Source organism: Vicia villosa, unplaced genomic scaffold (assembly GCF_029867415.1).
Source record: "Vicia villosa cultivar HV-30 ecotype Madison, WI unplaced genomic scaffold, Vvil1.0 ctg.000015F_1_1_5, whole genome shotgun sequence".
In the NCBI taxonomy this organism is placed as follows: Eukaryota; Viridiplantae; Streptophyta; class Magnoliopsida; order Fabales; family Fabaceae; genus Vicia; species Vicia villosa.
In genome coordinates this window covers 302,936-325,003 of record NW_026704948.1, presented here as the reverse complement: position 1 = coordinate 325,003, position 22,068 = coordinate 302,936, and the positions used below count along the sequence as shown (strand labels likewise).

General features: G+C 34.1%; 1 protein-coding gene across 1 annotated transcript; it reads right to left on the bottom strand.

Annotated features, from left to right (window-relative positions):
- Window positions 1–20,074: 20,074 nt before the first annotated feature.
- LOC131621948 (uncharacterized) lies at window positions 20,075–21,170 on the bottom strand. The gene is made up of 2 exons (XM_058893016.1): window positions 20,322–21,170; window positions 20,075–20,239 (listed from the first exon to the last, which is right to left on the bottom strand). Exons 1-2 carry the CDS (start codon window positions 21,168–21,170, stop codon window positions 20,075–20,077), a joined length of 1,014 nt encoding a protein of 337 aa, XP_058748999.1.
- Between the last annotated feature and the right edge of the window lie 898 nt (window positions 21,171–22,068).

Genomic DNA, 22,068 nt, shown 5'->3' with positions numbered 1-22,068 from the left:
CCCACAACCCCAAACCGCTTCTTTGATCTCCTCCTCGTGAAAAGGTTCCTCAAGAAAATTCTTCTCCTCCGTACTAAGACTTTCAAAGTGTAATCCCTCCACCACCCACCTCTCCCTTTCGGCTCCAACAAACTTGTTAGAAAAATGTCTCCACACTTCCTCCTTAACCCCATCCACCGAATCAAGTAAGCTACCCGAGGGAGAAAAAAAGGGGCCGATGTGATTCATTCTTCTATTTTCCTTCATGGCATTATGAAAATATCTACTATTACAATCCCCTTCATTAAGCCACCTAACTTTGGATTTTTGGGCAAACATTCCCTCCTTAATTCTCAAAGACCTCCAAAATCCCCTCGTTGCCTCTTTACGATTGAAAATAATATTAGGGTCAAAAGACAAATTATCTTGCTCCAAGCACTCGTCGGCTTCATTTATTTGTCTCGCTTTATCCTCCACTTCCAAATCTACTCTACCAAACACCTCTTTGTTCCACCATCTTAACCTCTCTTTTAAGATTCTAAGCTTTTCTTTTAGGACAAAATCTCCTCTCCCTTCCACCGCCATCTCACTCCACTCCTTCTCCACAAACGGAATAAAACAATTGAAAGAAAACCACTCATTGTTGAACTTAAATGGTTCAGGACCCCAATTGTTACTATCCACCACAAGCCATATAGGACAATGATCTGAGATGTCTCTATTTTTGATCAATTGACCAATAACATTCCATCTATTCACAATCACGTCCGACAAGAGAAAACGGTCAATCCGGCTCATCGATCTACCATCGCCACTATACCAAGAAAATTTCTTTCCTTTATAAGGGACATCCACCAATCCACTTTCCCCTATAAAGTCTGCGAATAAAGAAACCTCACTATCATTCGCTTGTGTGCCCCTCCCTGTTCTTTCACTACAATGTTTAATCGCATTGAAATCACCTCCTAACAACCATTCACCATCTGGAAACTTCTCCTTTAACTCCAACAAATTCTCCCAAAGAAGTTTCTTCTTCCTCAAACAACACGGCGAGTAAACATTCACCATATAGTAAAAGAAACTCTTCGACAATATTTTTATCCCCAAGTAACCATCCCCTTTAAAACTAAACACCACCTCCATACCTCCTTCCTTCCATAATGTTATAAGACCACCCGACATTCCATTAGAATTAGAAAACGAATAGCCAAAGTCTGCATTCCTCCACAAACTCCTCGCCCAATATTCTTGCATATTAGTCATCTTCGTCTCTTGAATCATAAAGACATATGCCCCTCCTTTTTTAATTAAATTCTTTATTCTTTTTCTTTTTAACGCATTTCCTCCCCTCTTATGTTTAGAGAACCGACAATCATCATGAAATATTAGCTTTCTCCTTCCCCACTACTCCTATGCAAGAATCCTCCTTCACCAATTCCTCGTTATGATTGAACACCCTCCTACTTACATCACTACTTTTAGCCACACCAAAGTCCTTCAAAGCCAACAACAATTTTCCACCTTTCTCATGTTTTTATTTATAATTTAAAATAACACATTATTTTTTATTTAAAATTAAAAATAAATAATTTCTTCCCTCATTTATTTGATAACACCAATGAAAAAAAGGTATCACGGTTTTATGTATAAAGCACCATGCTGTTCCACCCTTGTTCTAAATCTAACTCATCTTTCTTCTTCCAAATTTCATTTTTAATTTAAGTATCTATGTTTTTACTTAAGATAAAATTTTATTTCGTTGTGGTTGTATTGATTTAGTTGTTTTTTTTAGGATTAATTTTTCAATATTGTCATCCTAGAAAATAATCTAATGATTTGTTGCTTGTCTTAAATGAAAATATTGAAAAACTCACTACTACAAATAATATATTCTATAATAAAGTTTTCACCTCAACTAACAAACAACTGAGGCCTAAACTATAGGCGCACCACATTTTATACTTTAAAAATACTACATATTGTCTCGATTGAGCTAGCGATCGAGGGAAAAAGTAATCAAGGGAAATGCATTATATAAACAACTGTATTTTAGCAACTTTTAATATTTTTATATTTTTTATGACCTATTACCTTGGTTGAATTTGCAATTGAGGGAAAATATATTCAGAAGGACATGTCTTTAAATCCGATCTAGTACATTTTAGTATCTTTTTTATTTTATTTTTATTTTTGTTTATGACTTTTACCTCGGTTGAGCTAACAACTAAGAGGAAAAGTATTTAGGAGACACACATTTGAATTTCAATAACTGTATTTTAGCACCTTTTAATTTTAATTTTATTTTATTCTTATCTAAGACCTATTAACTCGATTCAGTTGGCAATCGAGAGAAAATAAACTTAATACCATGGTTGAGCCAGCAACCGAGAGGAAATTGTTTTCTTCTAATTTGATGCAAAAAATTAAGTAATGAATATTTTCCGTTAATTTATAATTTAACAATGGTCAAGACATTGCCAACAATAATCCACATGAAACAATTGTGATCTGCGTGAAATCCTCCCCAACCAATCAAAATTGAATGCCACAATGATCAATCTTAGGGAAACATTGTTTTTAAATCCCTATTCAGCCCCCCTCCTCCCTTTCTAGTATTTTTCACACCTTCAGTCACTACTTTATTTGGCAAGCTTGAAGAGCATGAGAAAGAGCTCATTTTCTTAGAGAACCATGAGAAGAAGATTAAGAAATAAAAGAACAAGGATAAGGAGATAGACAAGAAGTCATTTCTCTTATGACTTCTAGTTCTAAGTCCTTAGATAACGAGCAAGATGAGAGTGAACCTAGTGATGATGATTGTTCGGATGAGGAAGAAATGAGTCTGTTTGTTAGAAGATACAATAGATATCTCAAGAAGATTGTAATGAATTATTTTGACAAATGTTTCATCAACTATAAAATCAAATCAAGTTCCTTAAGATAAGATGAGTATAAGAAAGAAATATTTAAAGGTTCATGCTATAATTATGGAAAGTTCGGTCAGTATAAACCGCATTGTCCATTGCTTAAGAAAGACAAAGGAAATGGTCAATACAAGAAGTTTAGCAAGCCTAGAATAAAATATATTGCTTGAGAAAGTGATAGTGAATCCTCAAATAAAGATAGATCAAGTGATAATGATGAAACAACAAACCTTTTCCTCATTGCACATCAAAAGAAGAAGAAAAGTGTAAGTCATTCTAAACTTGAACCTGTTGATGAAATGTCTTATTTTAATTTACAAAATGATTATCTATATGGTGAATAAAGGTCATAACAATGCAAAATACAAAGTTAGGAGATTTATTATTCCTAAAGGTGTTTTTCAATAGTTTCCTAAGTGAAACATAATTTCTACTACTCTCAAGGATCCAATAAAAATTCTGTACCTACCACCCTTGTTTAATATTGTAGGTTGAATGTCTTGGCTCCATGGAGAAAACTTTGTTTGTTGATAGTAGATGATCAAGGCACGTGACGGGTGACATCTCCTTATTCATTGACTTTGTGGCAAAGAAGAAGGGGTATGTAACTTATGGAGACAATGAAAATGTGAAGACAATCTTTCTACAACTTGGTTTTGATGAAGACAAGATTTCAATTGCAAAAGGAATGGATCAATTCATATGAAAGCATAAAGATTCAAGTATTTCAAGAGAGCTTAAACTTCATTGATCAAAAATATTAAGGTATATGGTATACAACTCTCTTGATGCATAAACAAGTGTTCTCAAACATTCATACATGATCCATAATACTTGCAAAACATTAGAAAATCATTCAAGCTTTTAAAAATATGTTTTTAGTGTTTTTTGCATGTGGGAACCGAGTTCCAGTTTGGAGGAACCGGTTCCCAGTTCCCTCTGCCCAGCATATTTTAGTTCATCAAGTCCAGGAACCGAGTTCCACTTTCTGGGAACCGGTTCCCCAGTTCAAATTTTCAAATTTTAGTAACGTTACATATAGGGAACCCGGGTTCTGTTTTAAGGGAACCGGTTCCCACGTGATTTTTTTTCAAAAATTCAGATTTCCTTTCATTCTTCAAAAGGTACCTCTTCATCTTTTACTCTTGCATCCCTCCATACAAAATAACCATTTGTAAAGGTGTCTTAGAGGCTATATATTTCAGATTTTTCAGATTTTATTTTTTACCTCTTCCATTCAAATAATTCAAACAATTCAAGTGTTCATATCTTTTACAAAAATCATTCAAGTGTCCATACTTCATTTTTATTTGAAGCTTTGTTCATACAACTTTCACTCAAATACCAAAGTTTCATATCATACATCCATTCAACACTTGTTTATCATTAAAAAGAATTGTATGCTTGAAAGGGAAGATCAATCCAAGATTGATATATTATTCATCTTCATAAATTCTTGTATCATTCAAAAATTATTTCTCCTTACTATCCAGGATTGTTGGAAGTAAGTGTTGTGTTTGAAGAGGATTGTTCTTCACTCACATTAGTGTTGTTTTTTATCTTAAAGGTGTTAAGAACCTTTGATCACCCTATAGGTTAGATAGTAGGCATAGGCATGTTCAATAATTCTAACTATAGTGAAATCTCTTTCGTGTTTGAAAGGGGACTGGAGTACTCTCGGATTGTGAGGGGAACCAGTATATATCGTTGTGTTCTTTATCTTTTCGCTTTTACCGCTTTCATTACCATTACCAAGAAAAAGATAAAAATCATCAAAAGCCTTCAAACACTTAACCAAAAATTTAGTAAAGACATTCTCATAAAACCGATTATTTTTGAAAACCTAATTCACCCCCCCTCTTAGGCATATCTGATACTTACATTTGGCATCAGAGCAAGTTATAGGTAACTTGTTCCTAAAGATCCAGAATGGCTTCCGCAAATCAAAATCTGGTTTTCAAAGATGGTGGTTCTAACAACAAGCCTCCATTGTTTTGTGGTGAATATTTTGACTTTTGGAAAATCCGAATGAAGGCTCATCTAGAAGCACAAGGAGAAGAAGTTTGGGAGGCTGTCCTACAAGGTCCTCATGTCCCTACAACGGTCGTTAATGGTGTTGGATCGGAGAAACCTAAAGCGTCATGGGATGATAATGATAGAAAAAGGGTTCTTGCTGACAAAAAGGCGGTCAATCTTCTTCAAGGTGCTCTTAGTATGGATGAATTTTTCCGAGTATCGGCATGTACAACATCAAAGGAAATTTGGGATACTCTTGTAGAAACTCATGAAGGTACCACTGAAGTTAAAAGATCAAGATTGAATACCTTAAGCCAAGAGTACGAACTGTTTAGAATGAAGCCCGGTGAAACAATTCTCGATTTGCAAAAACGATTCGTACATTTGACAAATCACTTGAAGGCACTTGGTAAGACTCTTACTACCGAAGAACTTAATCTTAAAGTGCTCAGATCTTTGACAAGGGAGTGGCAACCAAAGGTGACGGCGATATCCGAAAAGAAAAATTTATCAAAATTTACTTCCGCAACACTATTTGGAAAACTTCAAGAATATGAGACGGAACTTGGAAGATTGGAAAAGCATGAGAACTTAGAGAAGAAATCCAAAGGCATTGCATTAAAGGTAGATTCAAAAGAAAGCAAATTGAAAGATGCGTCGGATGAAGATGAAAACTTCTTGCTTCTTGTAAAAAGTTTAGGCAAATTTTTTAATAAAAATAATATTGATAATACTAACTATGTCAAAAGAAAGAAATTCTCAAAGCATAAAGATAAGGAAGCATCCACTTCATCACAAGAAGTTACATGCTATGAATGTGGGAAACAAGGACACATAAAGCCAGAATGTCCAAAGCTTTCGAAGAAGAATGGATTCAAAGGAAAAAGGGAGTTCAAAAATAAAAAGGCCTACATAGCATGGGAAGATAATGAAGTAAGTTCCTCATCGGACTCCGATAGTGACGAAAGTGCAAACCTAGCACTAATGGCATCACACCACTTCGACGATGAAGAAGGCGAGGTTAGTTATGATGATTCTCTTTTTGATAATGGTGCACAAGGTGCAATAGATGAATTATTAAAAGAATGCAAAATTCTCTATAAAACTATCTCATCTCAAAAGAAAATAATATCATCTTTAGAAGAGAAGGTTAAGATAATTGAAGTAGAACATAAAGATGACAAAGAAAAAGTGATTAGTGTTCAAGAAGATAATGTTGCATGCAAGAATTGTGAATCACTTTCCTTCCAAATTGTCCAATTAAAACGTGTTTTAGAAAGATATGAAAAAGGGCAAATTGGATTGGAAAATGTTCTTAGCACACAAAGATACTCCAATGATAAGAGCGGGCTTGGTTTCTCTAAATTTGATAAACCAAGATCCAACAAGACTATCTTTGTCAAGGCTAGTAACCAACCAATTCAAGAGAAAGTGATCAAGCCTAAAGTAATGCAACATTATCCTAAAAGGAAGAACTTTGTTAAGAAGAAATCTTATCCTCCTAGATATAGAAGTAACTTTGAACCTACTTGTTTTTATTGTGGTATTATTGGTCACACACCCAATGCTTGTTATGTAAGGAACTTTAGTGTTCCTAGTGGACATTATGTATGGGTGAAGAAAGGAACTAACTATGATGGACCCAAAGCCATTTGGGTACCTAACAAAACTTAATTTGTTTTGTAGGCATGCTTGAAGACCACCTCAAACCTATGGTATCTAGATAGTGGTTGTTCAAGGCATATGACGGGAGACCTAAACCAATTTTCAGATCTAAGGTTAAAGGCCAAGGGTTTTGTCACTTATGGAGACAACAATAAGGGAAGAATTCTTGGCAAAGGCAAAGTTGGTGCACCACCTTTCACATCCATTGAAGATGTTCTTTATGTTGAAGGACTAAAGCATAATCTGCTAAGCATTAGCCAACTTTGTGACAAAGGCTTCAAGATCAAATTCACTAAGGAGGAATGCTTGATCATCGATGAAGTCACCAATGAGGTAAAACTCAAAGGTACAAGAATTAATAACATTTTTATGATTTCTTTAAATGATTTATCTTTGAAAGTAAAATGTCTTTTGGTAAATAACAATAATGATTCATGGTTATGGCATAAAAGAGCAGCCCATATTCATATGGATCATTTAATAAGTTAACCAAACATGATCTTGTTATTGGCTTACCTAAGATAAAGTTTGTCAAAGATAAATTATGTGACGCATGTCAAAAGGGAAAGCAAACCAAATCATCTTTTAAACCAAAGAATGTGGTGACTACAACAAGACCACTTCAATTGTTGCATATGGATTTATTTGGTCCATCAAGGACAAGAAGCTTCGGAGGTAATGTATACGCCTTAGTTATTGTTGATGATTATTCTAGATATTCTTGGACTTTGTTTCTTGTGCAGAAAAGTGATGCTTTTAAAGCCTTTAAGAAGTATGCAAAACAAATCCAAAATGAAAAATCATTAAAGATTGTATCCATAAGAAATGATCATGGTGGAGAGTTTCAAAATGCATCATTTGAAGAATTTTATGAAGAACATGGTATCTCTCATAATTTTTCAGCATCAAGAACTCCACAACAAAATGGAGTAGTTGAAAGGAAAAATAGGTTTCTAGTAGAACTTGCAAGAACAATGCTTAGTGATGCAAATCTTCCTAAATACTTTTGGGCGGATGCGGTTAGTACGGCATGTTATGTTGGAAATCGAGTAATCATTAGACCTATCTTAAAGAAGACTCCATATGAACTCTTCAAAGGAAGAAAGCCAAACATTGCTCACTTTCACATTTTTGGATGCAAATGCTTTGTTCTCAACAATGACAAAGACAACCTTGGTAAGTTTGATGAGAAATCCGACGAAGGTATATTTCTTGGTTATTCTCTTTCTAGTAAAGCATATAGAATTTATAATAAAAGAACTTTAACTATTGAAGAATCCATGCATGTATCTTTTGATGAGACTAACACCTCCAAAGAGGAAATAGTTGTTTGTGATGATGATGATCCTTTAGATTTACCCTCGGAAGAACTTTCAAATGATACAATTGTGAAGGTACCGGAAGTTCAACAAGAAAGTGTACAACAAGAATCGAACACCAATGATCTACCAAAATAATGGAGAACTCATAGAGATCATCCTATTGATAAAGTTATTGGTGATATTAGCCAAGGAGTTGCAACAAGATTAAATCTCAAAGATGCTTGCTTACACATGGCTTTTGTTTCTCAAATTGAACCTTCCAAAGTTGATGAAGCCTTAGGAGATGATCAATGGATAAATGCGATGCAAGAAGAATTAAATCAATTTGAGAGAAATCAAGTTTGGGAACTTGTCCCTAGACCAAATAATAAACACATCATAGGTACTCGATGGGTGTTTAAGAACAAACTTGATGAGAATGGTATAATTGTTCGAAACAAAGCAAGATTGGTGGCCCAAGGTTACAATCAAGAAGAAGGAATCGACTTTGAAGAAACATTTGCTCCGGTTGCAAGGTTAGAAGCTATTCGTCTTTTACTTGCTTATGCATGTTCATTAAATTTTCAGCTTTATCAAATGGACGTCAAGAGCGCATTCTTGAATGGCTACATCAATGAAGAAGTCTATGTCAAACAACCCCCGGGATTTGAAGACTTCAAGAATCCTACACATGTCTTTAAGTTGAGAAAGGCTCTTTATGGCTTAAAGCAAGCACCTAGAGCATGGTATGATAGACTTAGCAATTTTTTGTGTGAAAAGGGTTTCGAAAAGGGTAAGGTTGATAAAACTTTGTTCATTAAGAAAATCAAGAGTAACTTTATTGGTTCAAGTCTATGTTGATGATATCATTTTTGGATCGACTAACAAAGAAATGTGTGAGGAATTCTCATTGATGATGCAAGGAGAATTCGAGATGTCTATGATGGGAAAGATGAACTACTTTCTTGGACTACAAATTAAGCAACTCAAAGATGGAATCTTTATCAATCAATCCAAATATTGTAAAGAACTATTGAAGAAGTTTGATATGGACAATTGTAAAGCAATGAATACTCCAATGGGATCCGGTACATATGTTGATCAAGATGAATCCGGTACTCCAATTGATATTACTAAGTATCGAGGTATGATTGGTTCTTTATTGTATTTGACGGCAAGCCGTCCTGACATAATGTTTAGTGTTTGTCTTTGTGCTCGCTGTCAAGCAAATCTAAAGGAATCACATCTTATGACGGTTAAAAGGATCATGAAGTATCTCAAAGGAACGACCAACGTTGGCCTATGGTATCCTAAAGATAGTATTTGCAATTTAATTGGTTATTCTGACGCGGATTATGCAGGTTGTAAAACTGATCGTAAAAGCACAAGTGGTACCTGTCACATTCTTGGAAATGCATTAGTATCATGGGCTTGTAAAAAGCAAGCATGTGTTGCTCTTAGCACGGCCGAAGCGGAATACATAGCAGCGGGTAGTTGTTGTGCACAAATTCTTTGGCTTAAGCAACAACTTCGTGACTATGGACTTGATCTCGGATGCATTCCTCTTCGATGCGACAACACCAGTGCAATTAATATTACAAAAAATCCGGTCATGCATTCTAGAACCAAACACATAGACATTCGACATCATTTTCTCCGAGACCATGTTCTTCAAGGAGATGTCGAAGTAACATTTGTGGATACTCATAACCAACTTGCGGATATCTTCACCAAGCCACTCGCAAAAGAACCTTTTTACAAAATTCGGTGAGAACTTGGAATTTTAGATGAAAAAGATATATGATTCTTCATTTGGTAAAATAAAGGTACACATATATCTCATACATTTCTAGAAATATATTTGTTATAATCATGTTTCTATGTGTAAAAAATGCTTGCATTATAAGTATTTTTTCATTTTTTGGTTAAGGAACCCGGGTTCCCAAAAGAGGGAACCGGTTCCTAGTCTAGTCTCCCTGTTTATTACGCTTGCTAAAGGGATGGAACCCGGGTTCCCAAAAGGAGGAACCGGTTCCTGCGCAACGTCCTCACTTCCTTTATTTTTTATTTATTTATTATTTTTGTTTTATTCAAACATGTGATTATTTTTTTGTTTCCTCTTTTATGTTACATTGTTCAAACATGTGATATTTTCTCTCTTTTCTATATGTCATAACTCTACTATTATGTTCCCTTCTCTTTTCTCTATATGTCATAACTTGTCTTTTATTTGAATTTATTCACTCCATCTCATAACTCATTCTCATTCATTTCATTCAACCTCTCTCCAACAACTTTGACCAACTCATTCAACTCTTTCTTGACTACAATATTCATCCTCTTAAACCTTCATCCACTACCATTAAAACTCCACTAAATCAAGCTTTTGTTCCACCAAAATTAAAACCCACTCATCCAAACCCTTATATATACTCTCACACATCCAAAACTCATATCACAAAACTCTCCACAACATCAAATCCGAAAATCCCCTTCTTAAACCCTAACTTTCAAAAAGCTTCATCCATGGCGTCTTCATCAAGAGCATCAAAGGGAAAGAAAAAGGCTAGGAATGATTTTGATGAGCAACCTCTTCCAAAGAATCCAAAGCTTAACATTCGGAATAGGCCTCTCTTGATTTCAAAATATGGTAACCTTGAATCCTTTCCTTCTCATAGTTTTATATTTCCGGAAAAACTAAGATATCAAGGGGTTTATGATTTTGTTAGTGATTATGGAAAAATATATCCGGATTTGGTTAAGGAGTTCTATGATAATTTGACTATTGTGTTTGGTAATGATCTATCTAACCTAGAAGAAATTAAGCTCACCTATTCGGTTCGTAACAAAACTATTAGGATGGATGTTACTTCTTTTGGTAATTGTTTAGGACTCCCTACTACCGGCCAAGTTTTGGTTGCCGGATATACACCCGAGTGGGAAGGCTTTAGCAAAACACAAAGCTTCTTAGATATGATCCGACCATCCCAAACCGCCACCGTAACTCAACAAAACCCTCTCCCAACAAAGTTTAACATGTTTGGATCAAACTTTCCGGTTAATGAGAGAATGCTCCATTTCATCATTGCTTATGTTTTGCTCCCAAAACATTCTAATCACTCTCGTGTTAATGAGTTGGAACTTCAAGTGCTTTATGGTGTCAAGAATAACATTCATATCAATTGGGCTGTCACAATGTTGCTTCACATGCATAGGCTTCAACACTTGAATGGTGGTTTACCTTATAGTAGACCCATTACACATATCATGAAAGTTGCCGGTGTGAACCTTAAGAATCAACCTTCTTTACCTATGACTCCAAGGGAATGTGAAATCAATGACAAAACCGCTCTCAAGAATACCGGTATTGTCTTAGCTTTGGACGGAACTTTTGTTTACAAGGATGATGATGTTCCACCATCCATTCCGGAAGGAGGAGCTACTTTGGATATAGTCTTCAACAAATTGTGCTCTATTGAAACCACCATTGCTAATCACTATCAAGAACAACAAGCGGAAAATGCCTTCTTTCGCCAACAATTTGCTCAAATCCTCCAATACCATAACCAACCCAATAAAGAGGATAATGGTGACCAAGGCCAAGATGATGAAGGGATTGATGGCATGGATGATGAATGAGCATTATGTGTTTCATTTGTTTCCTTTCAATTTACATGAACTTTCTGTTTAATGTACTATTTCGTTTATGCATTTCTAGTTTGTACTATGGTTTAATTTCTATGTTATGTTTCATTAAGTTTCATTTCCTATATTGTAAGACTTATGGTATGTTATCTTTATCATTATTTCTATGTGTTAACTTTTATTTATATTATCATACATGATATCTTCTATCTTTCATCTTCTTTCCCATTCCTTTTTGCTAATGACAAAGTGGGAGAAGAATTATATATAGCTTATATATATATGCACATGTATGTTTGTATGTTTCTCTAACAATTTGTAGCAAGCAAATCTTCAATAAAAAATGGACTCAAGCAAAGCATCAATTATCATATGCAAATCTTCAATAAAAGAATGGACTCAAGCAAAGCATCAATTATCATATTAAGGGGGAGCTTTGTCTTAGGGGGAGGAGATTCAAATTTTAAAGAAACATCACCATCCTACCAATTTCAAGTAATTTGTCATCATCAAAAAGGGGGAGAATGTGAAGACAATCTTTCTACAACTTGGTTTTGATGAAGACAAGATTTCAATTGCAAAAGGAATGGATCAATTCATATGAAAGCATAAAGATTCAAGTATTTCAAGAGAGATTAAACTTCATTGATCAAAAATATTAAGGTATATGGTATACAACTCTCTTGATGCATAAACAAGTGTTCTCAAACATTCATACATGATCCATAATACTTGCAAAACATTAGAAAATCATTCAAGCTTTTAAAAATATGTTTTTAGTGTTTTTTGCATGTGGGAACCGAGTTCCAGTTTGGAGGAACCGGTTCCCAGTTCCCTCTGCCCAGCATATTTTAGTTCATCAAGTCCAGGAACCGAGTTCCACTTTCTGGGAACCGGTTCCCCAGTTCAAATTTTCAAATTTTAGTAACGTTACATATAGGGAACCCGGGTTCTGTTTTAAGGGAACCGGTTCCCACGTGATTTTTTTTCAAAAATTCAGATTTCCTTTCATTCTTCAAAAGGTACCTCTTCATCTTTTACTCTTGCATCCTTCCATACAAAATAACCATTTGTAAAGGTGTCTTAGAGGCTATATATTTCAGATTTTTCAGATTTTATTTTTTACCTCTTTCATTCAAATAATTCAAACAATTCAAGTGTTCATATCTTTTACAAAAATCATTCAAGTGTCCATACTTCATTTTTATTTGAAACTTTGTTCATACAACTTTCACTCAAATACCAAAGTTTCATATCATACATTCATTCAACACTTGTTTATCATTAAAAAGAATTGTATGCTTGAAAGGGAAGATCAATCCAAGATTGATATATTATTCATCTTCATAAATTCTTGTATCATTCAAAAATTATTTCTCCTTACTATCCAGGATTGTTGGAAGTAAGTGTTGTGTTTGAAGATGATTGTTCTTCACTCACCTTAGTGTTGTTTTTGATCTTAAAGGTGTTAAGAACCTTTGATCACCCTATAGGTTAGATAGTAGGCATAGGCTTGTACAATAATTCTAACTATAGTGAAATCTCTTTCGTGTTTGAAAGGGGACTGGAGTACTCTCGGATTGTGAGGGGAACCAGTATATATCGTTGTGTTCTTTATCTTTTCGCTTTTACCGCTTTCATTACCATTACCAAGAAAAAGATAAAAATCATCAAAAGCCTTCAAACACTTAACCAAAAATTTAGTAAAGACATTCTCATAAAACCGATTATTTTTGAAAACCTAATTCACCCCCCTCTTAGGCATATCTGATACTTACAGAAAATGGTGTTATACTTGGAAAAGATAGTGTAGGTAATCACTCTTCTACTACTATCAATGGTGTTATGCTTGTTGAAGGCCTTAAAATTAATCTACTGAGCATTAGTCAACTATGCGACAAAGGATATAAAATAACTTTCCCAAATTAATGTTGAATAATTGAACATAATGAAAAGAAAGGTCAATCGTTTAAGGGCTTGAGGGTAAACAATATTTATATGCTTAACTTGGATGATGTATCCTTGACTAGCACTAAGTGTTTAGTATCCTAAACAAAGTGGTCTCAAAGGATCTAGTCATTAGTCTACCAAAAATTAATTTTTCAAAAGATCACATATTTGATGGATGACAAATGGGAAAGCATACAAGGGTCTCTTTTAAATCCAAAACCATAATTTCAACATCTAGGCCTCTTGAGCTTCTCCATATGGATCTTTTTGGCCCCTCAAGGACTAAAAGCCTGGGTGGTAATTACTATAGTTTTGTTATTGTATACGATAATCCTACATTTTCTTGAACCATCTTTTTGCGTAGCAAGATGAAACCTTTTTGGCTTTCTCTAGTTTTGCAAAATTGTCCCAAAATAAGATGAATTTGAAAACCACCTCTTTAAGGATTATTGTGATAAACATGGCATTGAACATAATTTTTTCGCTCCTAGAACTCCACAACAAAATGGTTTTGTGGAGCGGAAAAACCATATTTTTGAAGAGTTGGCAAGAACTATGATCATGAAGGTGGTCTACCAAAATATTTTTGGGCCGGTGTGATTGGCACAAATTGTTATGTTTTAAATAGGAATACTTATACGTCGTATTTAAACAAAATTCTTTATGAACTTCTTAAAGGTAGAAAATCAAATTTATCACATCTTCATGTCTTCGGGTGCAAGTGTTTTGTTTTAAACAATGGTAAAACAACTTTGGAAAGTTTGATGCGAAAGATGATAAAGGTGTCTTCCTTAGATACCCCCAATCAAGAAAAGCTTTTAGATTTTATAATCAGAGGTTACTTATTGTTGAATATTTCGTACATGTTACATTTGATTGATCTTATCCGAGAAATGTTGAGAAAAATGTTTCTTTTCATGATGCATGTGTATCTTCATAAGACATGCTCAAAAACGCTGAAGAGGGAACTGATCAACCCAAAACGACAAAATCTGAGGATGAGGAGGAGGAGGAGGAAGAAGATGATGATCTTGAAAAGGAGAAGAATGAGAATCTAAATATTAATAAGAATCCAATTTAAAATCAAATATGAACTTTAAAACCCAATTAATGATTATAGATATAACTAGTTTTATAACCAATTTTATAATAACAAAATCATTTGAATGAATTAATTATAATATCCGATTATATAAATAAAATATAGACTGATTTAAGGAATGATCATGTGAGTTAATCTAATCATAAACATTTAGTTAAAAGTATTATTATAAGAAAAAATTGAATGAGAAGTCAAATAAAATTATTTTTTAAATACCATCTTAAATACTTTAAATTTAAATTATAAATGAGAATACTTATTTAAAAACAATATTTAAAATATATTTTTATTTAGGCTTAGTTCTTATCTTATTAATTAAAGTTGTTAAATCACTTAGTAACTTTTGAAGCCAAAATTGAGGATAACATTGTCATTTTTTATTTTTATATTTATTTATTATATATTCTATTCATTTTTCAATTTTTTAAATAATAAAGTTATATTTATTTGATAAACATCTATTATCTTTTCTAATTTAACCACTAACTGTTTTTATAGTTATTTATTTATTTATTATTTATCATGGCTATTCTAATAACATTAATAATTATAAATAAATTATTTATTTGATAATCATCTACTATATTTTTTAATTTAACCACTAACTATTTTTATATTTATTTATTTATTTATTATTTATCTTGGCTATTCAAATAAAATTAATAATTAATTAAATAAATTTAAAAAACTAAATTTTACAAACTACAAACTTAAGAACCTCAAATTTTAATTATTTATATTATTTAATAAAATTTTCTATTTTATATATTAAAGTTGTTAAGTCACTTAACAATTTTTCCTCTAAAATTTTGAATAATCTCTTAACCTCATAATTCATTATATTTATATATTTGTAATTTATATATTTATAATTTGTATATTTATATAATTAATTAACATAACCCACGACTACATTCCAAAATAAAATAAAAAACTTGGTTTAGGCTTACTAATTCTAATATTTATCGAAAATACTATTAATATAAAGTATTATTAATTAAAATAATAAAGTGGTGGATTTAATGGAAGTTTAAGTGAATGGATTTAGTGGGAAGTTATAATAAATAAGGTTTAGTCTATATGTTGAAAGAACCATCCAACTATTTCACAAAGTCTTTTCTTTCTCTCTTTATTATAAATTTATAAGCATTAAGAAGAAGTTTTCAATACCACTAGCATTCCTACTTTTACATTTTCAGTGCATTTACTGCTTTTCTCAAGTCTCTTCTCTCTATATTAGTATAAATTTATAAGCATCCGTAAGAAGTTTAAATTTTTGAACTATAAGTTTCTTCTCTCGCTATTATAAATTTATAAGCATTAAGAAGAAATTTTCAATACTACTATTTTTTCTACATTTTCAATGCATTTGATGCTCCAATATTTGTCAAGTCTCTTCTCTCTCTCTATTATAAATTTATAAACATTAAAAAGAAGTTTAAATTTTTGAACCATTTCTTTAGAAATGTTTTCTATTTCATTTGATTAAAGTTTATCTTAATCCAAATTAACATATACAAGTTATTGTTGATTTCTTCTCTTTCTCATATTTTAATTTTATATTATAAATAAATTGTTTCTTTATTGTTTCAGCTACATTTTTTATTAAATTTTACATCCATTCATCAAATAAAAAACAAACCAACCCTCTCCTCTTCCTATTATGAATAATTATATTGCAATTTTTCTTTTACCGTCAATGATCATATTAGGTAGCAAGAAGAAATACTCACTTCTTCATTTCATTCCATTTTAATTTTTCAATTTTAGTTGTTACTTTAAATTATTAAGGCATAAAGATTATTTTAGGTAACAAGAGAGTGAAAAATAAACAAATAAAACTAAAAGGAATTAACATGTCATCAATCAATGAAGGATTTGTACATGAAATTAAGATATTTTTCAATTATGTAATTAAACTTTTTATTTTACAATTTATTTCGATTATTTAACTATTCCATTTATTTTATGAGAAAAGGGGTGATGCACTGACGGTGTAAAATATTTTTACACTGTCAACCAATCACCACCATGTATCCTATCAGATGTGCATAATTCCAAATAAAATGTCATCAAATAATATTTCATTATTCAACTTGAAAACTATACAAGGGTGAAAACCACATTATATAGTGGTAAAAGCAGTAACGGTAATGTGCTAGTTATGCGGAGAAAAATGAAACAGAATTAATGTATAGCATAATTATTATTTGTTACTCCCCCACAAGCAGGACTATGGATGGAAAGAAGTCCTAGCTTGCTAAGAAATGATGAAAAAGTCGGGCCCGAAAGAGGTTTAGTTAGGACATCAGCTAGCTGGGCAGAAGATGGAATAGGGAAGAGTTTGATGATGCCATTTTCCAGTTTTTCACGGATGAGGTGGCAGTCAATTTCAATGTGCTTTGATCTTTCATGGAAGGTTGGATTGTGTGCGAGATAGACAGCGGAACGGTTGTCGCAATAGATTGAAGTTGGTTTCTCAAATTGAATGCCAAGGTCTTTGAACAGATAATGTAGCCATTGGATTTCACATGTGAGAGCAGCGAGAGCGCGGTACTCAGCTTCAGAACTGGATCTGGACACTGTAGTTTGCTTTTTGGATTTCCAGGAAATGAGTGATTTGCCTAGAAAGACTGCGAAACCCGTAGTAGAACGTCTTGTGGTTGGACAAGTTGCCCAATCACTATCTGCAAAACCAGAAAGTGTAAAATTAGAAGATGTCGGGTAAAACAATCCTTGTGCAGGATTGGATTTTAAATATTGGAGAATACGACGTGCAGCTTGGAAGTGAGTGTCAGTGGGGCTAGCCACAAACTGACTCAATTGTTGAACTGCAAATGAAATGTCAGGACGTGTGGTTGTTAAATAAATTAATTGCCCTATTATTCGTCGATATTGGGTAGGGTCATGATAAATTTCGGAAGCAGCAGCAGACAGTTTAATGGAAAGATTGTATGGAGTAGGGGAAGGTTTTGAAGCTAACATACCTGTGTTGTTTAGAAGATCGAGAGTGTAATTTCGTTGATTTAATAAAATACCTGAAGAGGAGCGAGCTACTTCAAGACCAAGAAAGTATCGTAAGGGACCTAAGTCCTTGATACGAAACTTGTGATTGAGAATAGCTTTGACATGTGTGATTTCATTGAAGTTGTCACCTGCTAACACAATATCATCTACGTATACAAGTAAGGCAGTTAAAGTGGAAGAATCATGTTTAATGAAAAGTGAATAGTCAGCATGAGAGTGAGAATAGCCTAAAGATAGTAAAACATCAGATAATTTAGAGTACCATTGTCTGCTGGCCTGTTTGAGGCCATATAAACTTTTGTTAAGTTTGCAGACTTTGGTATGTGGAGATGAGTGAGTAAGTTTGTAACCTTGAGGAATTGTCATGTAAACTTCCTCATTTAAATCTCCATGGAGAAAGGCGTTATTGACATCGAGTTGCTCGAGATGCCAATGCTTTATAGAGGCCAAGGATAGAAGTGTTCTTACAGTGGTTAACTTAGCTACGGGGGAGAAAGTATCGAAGTAGTCAATGCCTTCTTGTTGGGTGTATCCCTTTGCCACAAGACGTGCTTTGTACCTGTCAATACTACCATCAGCGAGATATTTGATACGGTAGACCCATTTACAACCAATTGGGGATTTGTTTGGAGGGAGGTCAACAATTGTCCAAGTTTTTGTTTGTTCTAGAGCTTGTAATTCTGATTGCATAGCTGTCAGCCAACATTCATGTTTGCAAGCTTGGTTGTATGTGGTTGGTTCGGTGGCAGAAGAGATGGAAAGGCAAAAGTTTTTGAAGTTCTTGTTGCAATTGTTGTAGTTGAGGACCGAGGAAAGAGGGAACTTGGGACTGATTTTAGGGAAGGTAGTAGTGTTGTTTATGATGTTGCAGTGATAGTCATTTAAGTAAGAGGGTTGCTTGGTTATCCTTGTGGATTTTCTTTGTGGTGCAGGTGGGGGATTAGCGGTTGTAGGAGGGATATTTGTGTTGGGATTAGGGTCTGTAAGAGGGATATTGGGGCTGGTATTAGGGGCTGGAGGAGGGTGATTGGGGCTGGGATTAGTAATAGGGGAAGGGGGTGTATTGGGAGGAGTTTGGGGTAGTTGATTGTGAAGAGGTTCAAGGTCAGTATCAGTAGGATTTAAGGTGGAGATAGGGGGCAAGGGTCGATGGTCATGAGTCTTGGAAAAAGGGTAAATGAGTTCATAGAAGGTGACATTCCTGGAAACAAGAAATTTGTTAGTCACGAGATCATATAAAAAGTAACCTTTGGTGCCGTCTCGATACCCTAGAAAAACAGAGTTGTGAGATCTATAGTCAAATTTAGTCCTATTCTGTAAAAGGGTTGAGGTGTAAGCGAGGCAACCAAAACTTTTGAAAGTTGAGTAATCCGGTTGTTTGTTATAAAGTAAAAAATAAGGTGTTGTATTGTTTAAAAGAGGTGACGGTAAACGGTTAATTAAGTGGGTGGCATGAGTGACAGAGAAATGCCAAAAAGATTTAGGTAGATTGGCTTGGAATAGAAGGGATCTTGCAACGTTTAGGATATGTTGATGCTTCCTCTCAACAATACCATTTTGTTGAGGGCATTCAACACAAGTCCTTTGATGCAAGATTCCGTTGGTTTTATAAAAATCATGCATTAGAAATTCCTGGCCATTGTCACTACGTAAGCATTTAAGGGTAGTGGAAAACTGATTTTTGATAAATGAAATAAAATTGGTTAAATGTTTTCTAGTTTCGCTCTTTTGAGTCATTAAGATAACCCAAGTAAAACGCGTATAGTCATCCACAAGGGTTAAGAAAAAACGATGGTTGTGGATGGAAGGTGTTGAGTATGGCCCCCAAATGTCAGCATGCAGAATATCAAAAGGTCTAGAAGAATTACTAGTGCTATCATTATACGGTAAACGTTTTTGCTTAGATAGATGACAAAAATGACAAGGCAATTCTTTATTGAAATTGTAAGAGATATCAGAACATTGTTTAGCAAGAATTTTATGAACAGAAGGGGAAGGGTGTCCTAATCGTCTATGCCATAGAATAGAAGTAGAATCAGAAACATTATTGCTACTAAAGGAGGGTAAAGGGTGAGTAGGAGTGGCCTGAGCTTGAAGCACATATAAGTCTCCATATCGCTCAGCTAAACCAATCGTTCTCGTTGAGTTTTTCTGCAAAATGAAACAGTCTTTATTAGTGAAAGTCAAGGTACAAGTAGAAGAATCTATAAGTTTAGTAGCAGAAATTAAGTTGACATGAAACGTGGGAATGTAATAAACATCATATAAAATTAAGGAATTTGAGAGGTGTACAGTGCCTGCAATGTTAGTTGAGACAGTGGTTCCATTAGGAAGTTTAAGATAAATAGTAGGAACTACAGAGTGAAATTGAAAATTGTGTAAATTAGGTGTGATGTGATGAGTAGCACCTGTATCGATTACCCAGTATACAGGTGGCTTACCATCTTTTGAAGTAGTAATAGAGTTCACATTAGGGAGGGTAGCACCATCTTGAGGGCATCCATCAGGGATAGGAGCAGGAGAGATTTGATGTTGTTGTAGGAGCTGAAGTATTTGGTTGTATTGGTGTTGAATGGAAGCCAAAGATTGTTCTGGAGGAGAGGTGATAGTGTGATCGCTGGAGCTGGATTCTGCAGCATGATTGATAGAAGGCTTAGGACTTTTGTAGTGGTAACCTGGGGGATAACCATGTTTCATGAAACATGTATCCACAGTGTGATTGTGACGACCGCAGTGAGTACAAGTGCGTGGGGGAAAATTGCCACGACCTGGGGATGTTCTGCCACGACCACGAGATGAAGCTCCCCCAAAGGCAGTAGTAGGGTGAAAAGCCATCGCCATCGAAGAGATATCAGTGGAGTCAGAGAGAGGCACATGAGATCTGCGTTCTTGACCTAAGACCATGGAGAAGGTTTTCTCCAAAGAGGGAATGGGTTCTAGAAGAAATATTTGAGAACGAACCGTTGCGAAAGAATCAGTGAGGCCTTTGAGGAATTTGAGAACACGATCTTGGTCTTTGTATTTCCGAAGATCAGTAGCAGCTCCACATGTGCAGGGGATGGCGCAAGTGCAATCACGTGTTGGACGAAGCGAATCGATTTGTTCCCAAATTGAGGTGAGTTTAGTGAAATATGTTGAAACGTCTAGGGTTCCTTGATGGAGGTTGGAGAGGTCATCTTGCAGATCTGAAACTTTGAAAATGTCACCTTGAGCAAATCTTGTTTCCAAATTTTTCCAAACAGCATGAGCTTGATCGATCCAGAGAATTGATTGAGCAATGTTTTCTGATATAGAACGTTGAAGCCATGAGAGGACCATGTTGTTGCAGCGGAGCCATGGATCGTGCAAGAGGTGACCTTGAGCAGGTTGAACAAAGGTTCCGTCGATAAAACGAAGTTTGTTCTTTGAAATTAGGGCAACTCTCATCGATCTTGACCAAGAAATGTAATTGCTATGATCAAGAGGGGGTGTGACGAGGGTGAGGGAAGGGTTTTCATTGGGGTGAAGGTAATAAGGGTTTGAGGGATTGGTGGCGAAATCAGAAAAGGGGATTTCTGCCATTGGAGAAGGTTAGTATTCTGTGAGGGAAGAATTTTGAGGAGAAGATGACGATGAGGAGAAAGGCTAGGAGAGAGAGAGAGAGAAAGGATTTTGAGATCGTGGATCTTGATAAGATCACGTGGAGAGAGAGAGAGAAAGTATTGTGAGGCTGATACCATATCAGATGTGCATAATTCCAAATAAAATGTCATCAAATAATATTTCATTATTCAACTTGAAAACTATACAAGGGTGAAAACCACATTATATAGTGGTAAAAGCAGTAACGGTAATGTGCTAGTTATGCGGAGAAAAATGAAACAGAATTAATGTATAGCATAATTATTATTTGTTATATCCAATTAAACCACTCTTTAATTTAAAAAATAATTTAATGACATGGCTAATTGATAGCTTTCTATTGGATAACTATGGAAAATTATTTTACGCTGTCAGTGCACTACCTTTTAACTCTTATTTTATTTTCAAATCATTATTTATTTGGTTTTATTTATTTGCTTTGTTTTTATTTTTCTTTAACTCATGTTCTCTAAAGATAACTATTCATTTAATTATTTATTATTATTTTTTTCTATTGTACATGAACATTTTATTAATATGTATTAAATATTGTTTTAACTCAACCAACTTTTTTATTTTCTTTAATCCAATTTTTAAGTTAACAATTAATTTCTTTTATTTTTAATCCATATTTTTTTTCTTTTTTTATTGATTTTATTGATATTTAAGTTTCTTTAACCCACACTTTCAAGTTAACCATCCAATTATTTTATTTCCTTTATTTCTTACCATGTCTGTAAGCAATTAATAATTAATACAAAATAATCCAGTCGCTAGGTACTCACGTACGTAAAAAGGTCAAATATCCGTTAAGTACCCACATTCTCATTACTTTCTT

Excerpts from the sequence above, each read along its gene's own strand:
- LOC131621948 (XM_058893016.1), bottom strand. The coding sequence starts at position 21,170 with ATGGCAGAAATCCCCTTTTCTGATTTCGCCACCAATCCCTCAAACCCT. Across the intron at positions 20,240-20,321 it reads GCGGTCGTCACAATCACACT|AATCCAGCTCCAGCGATCAC; the intron begins GTGGATACATGT and ends ATCATGCTGCAG.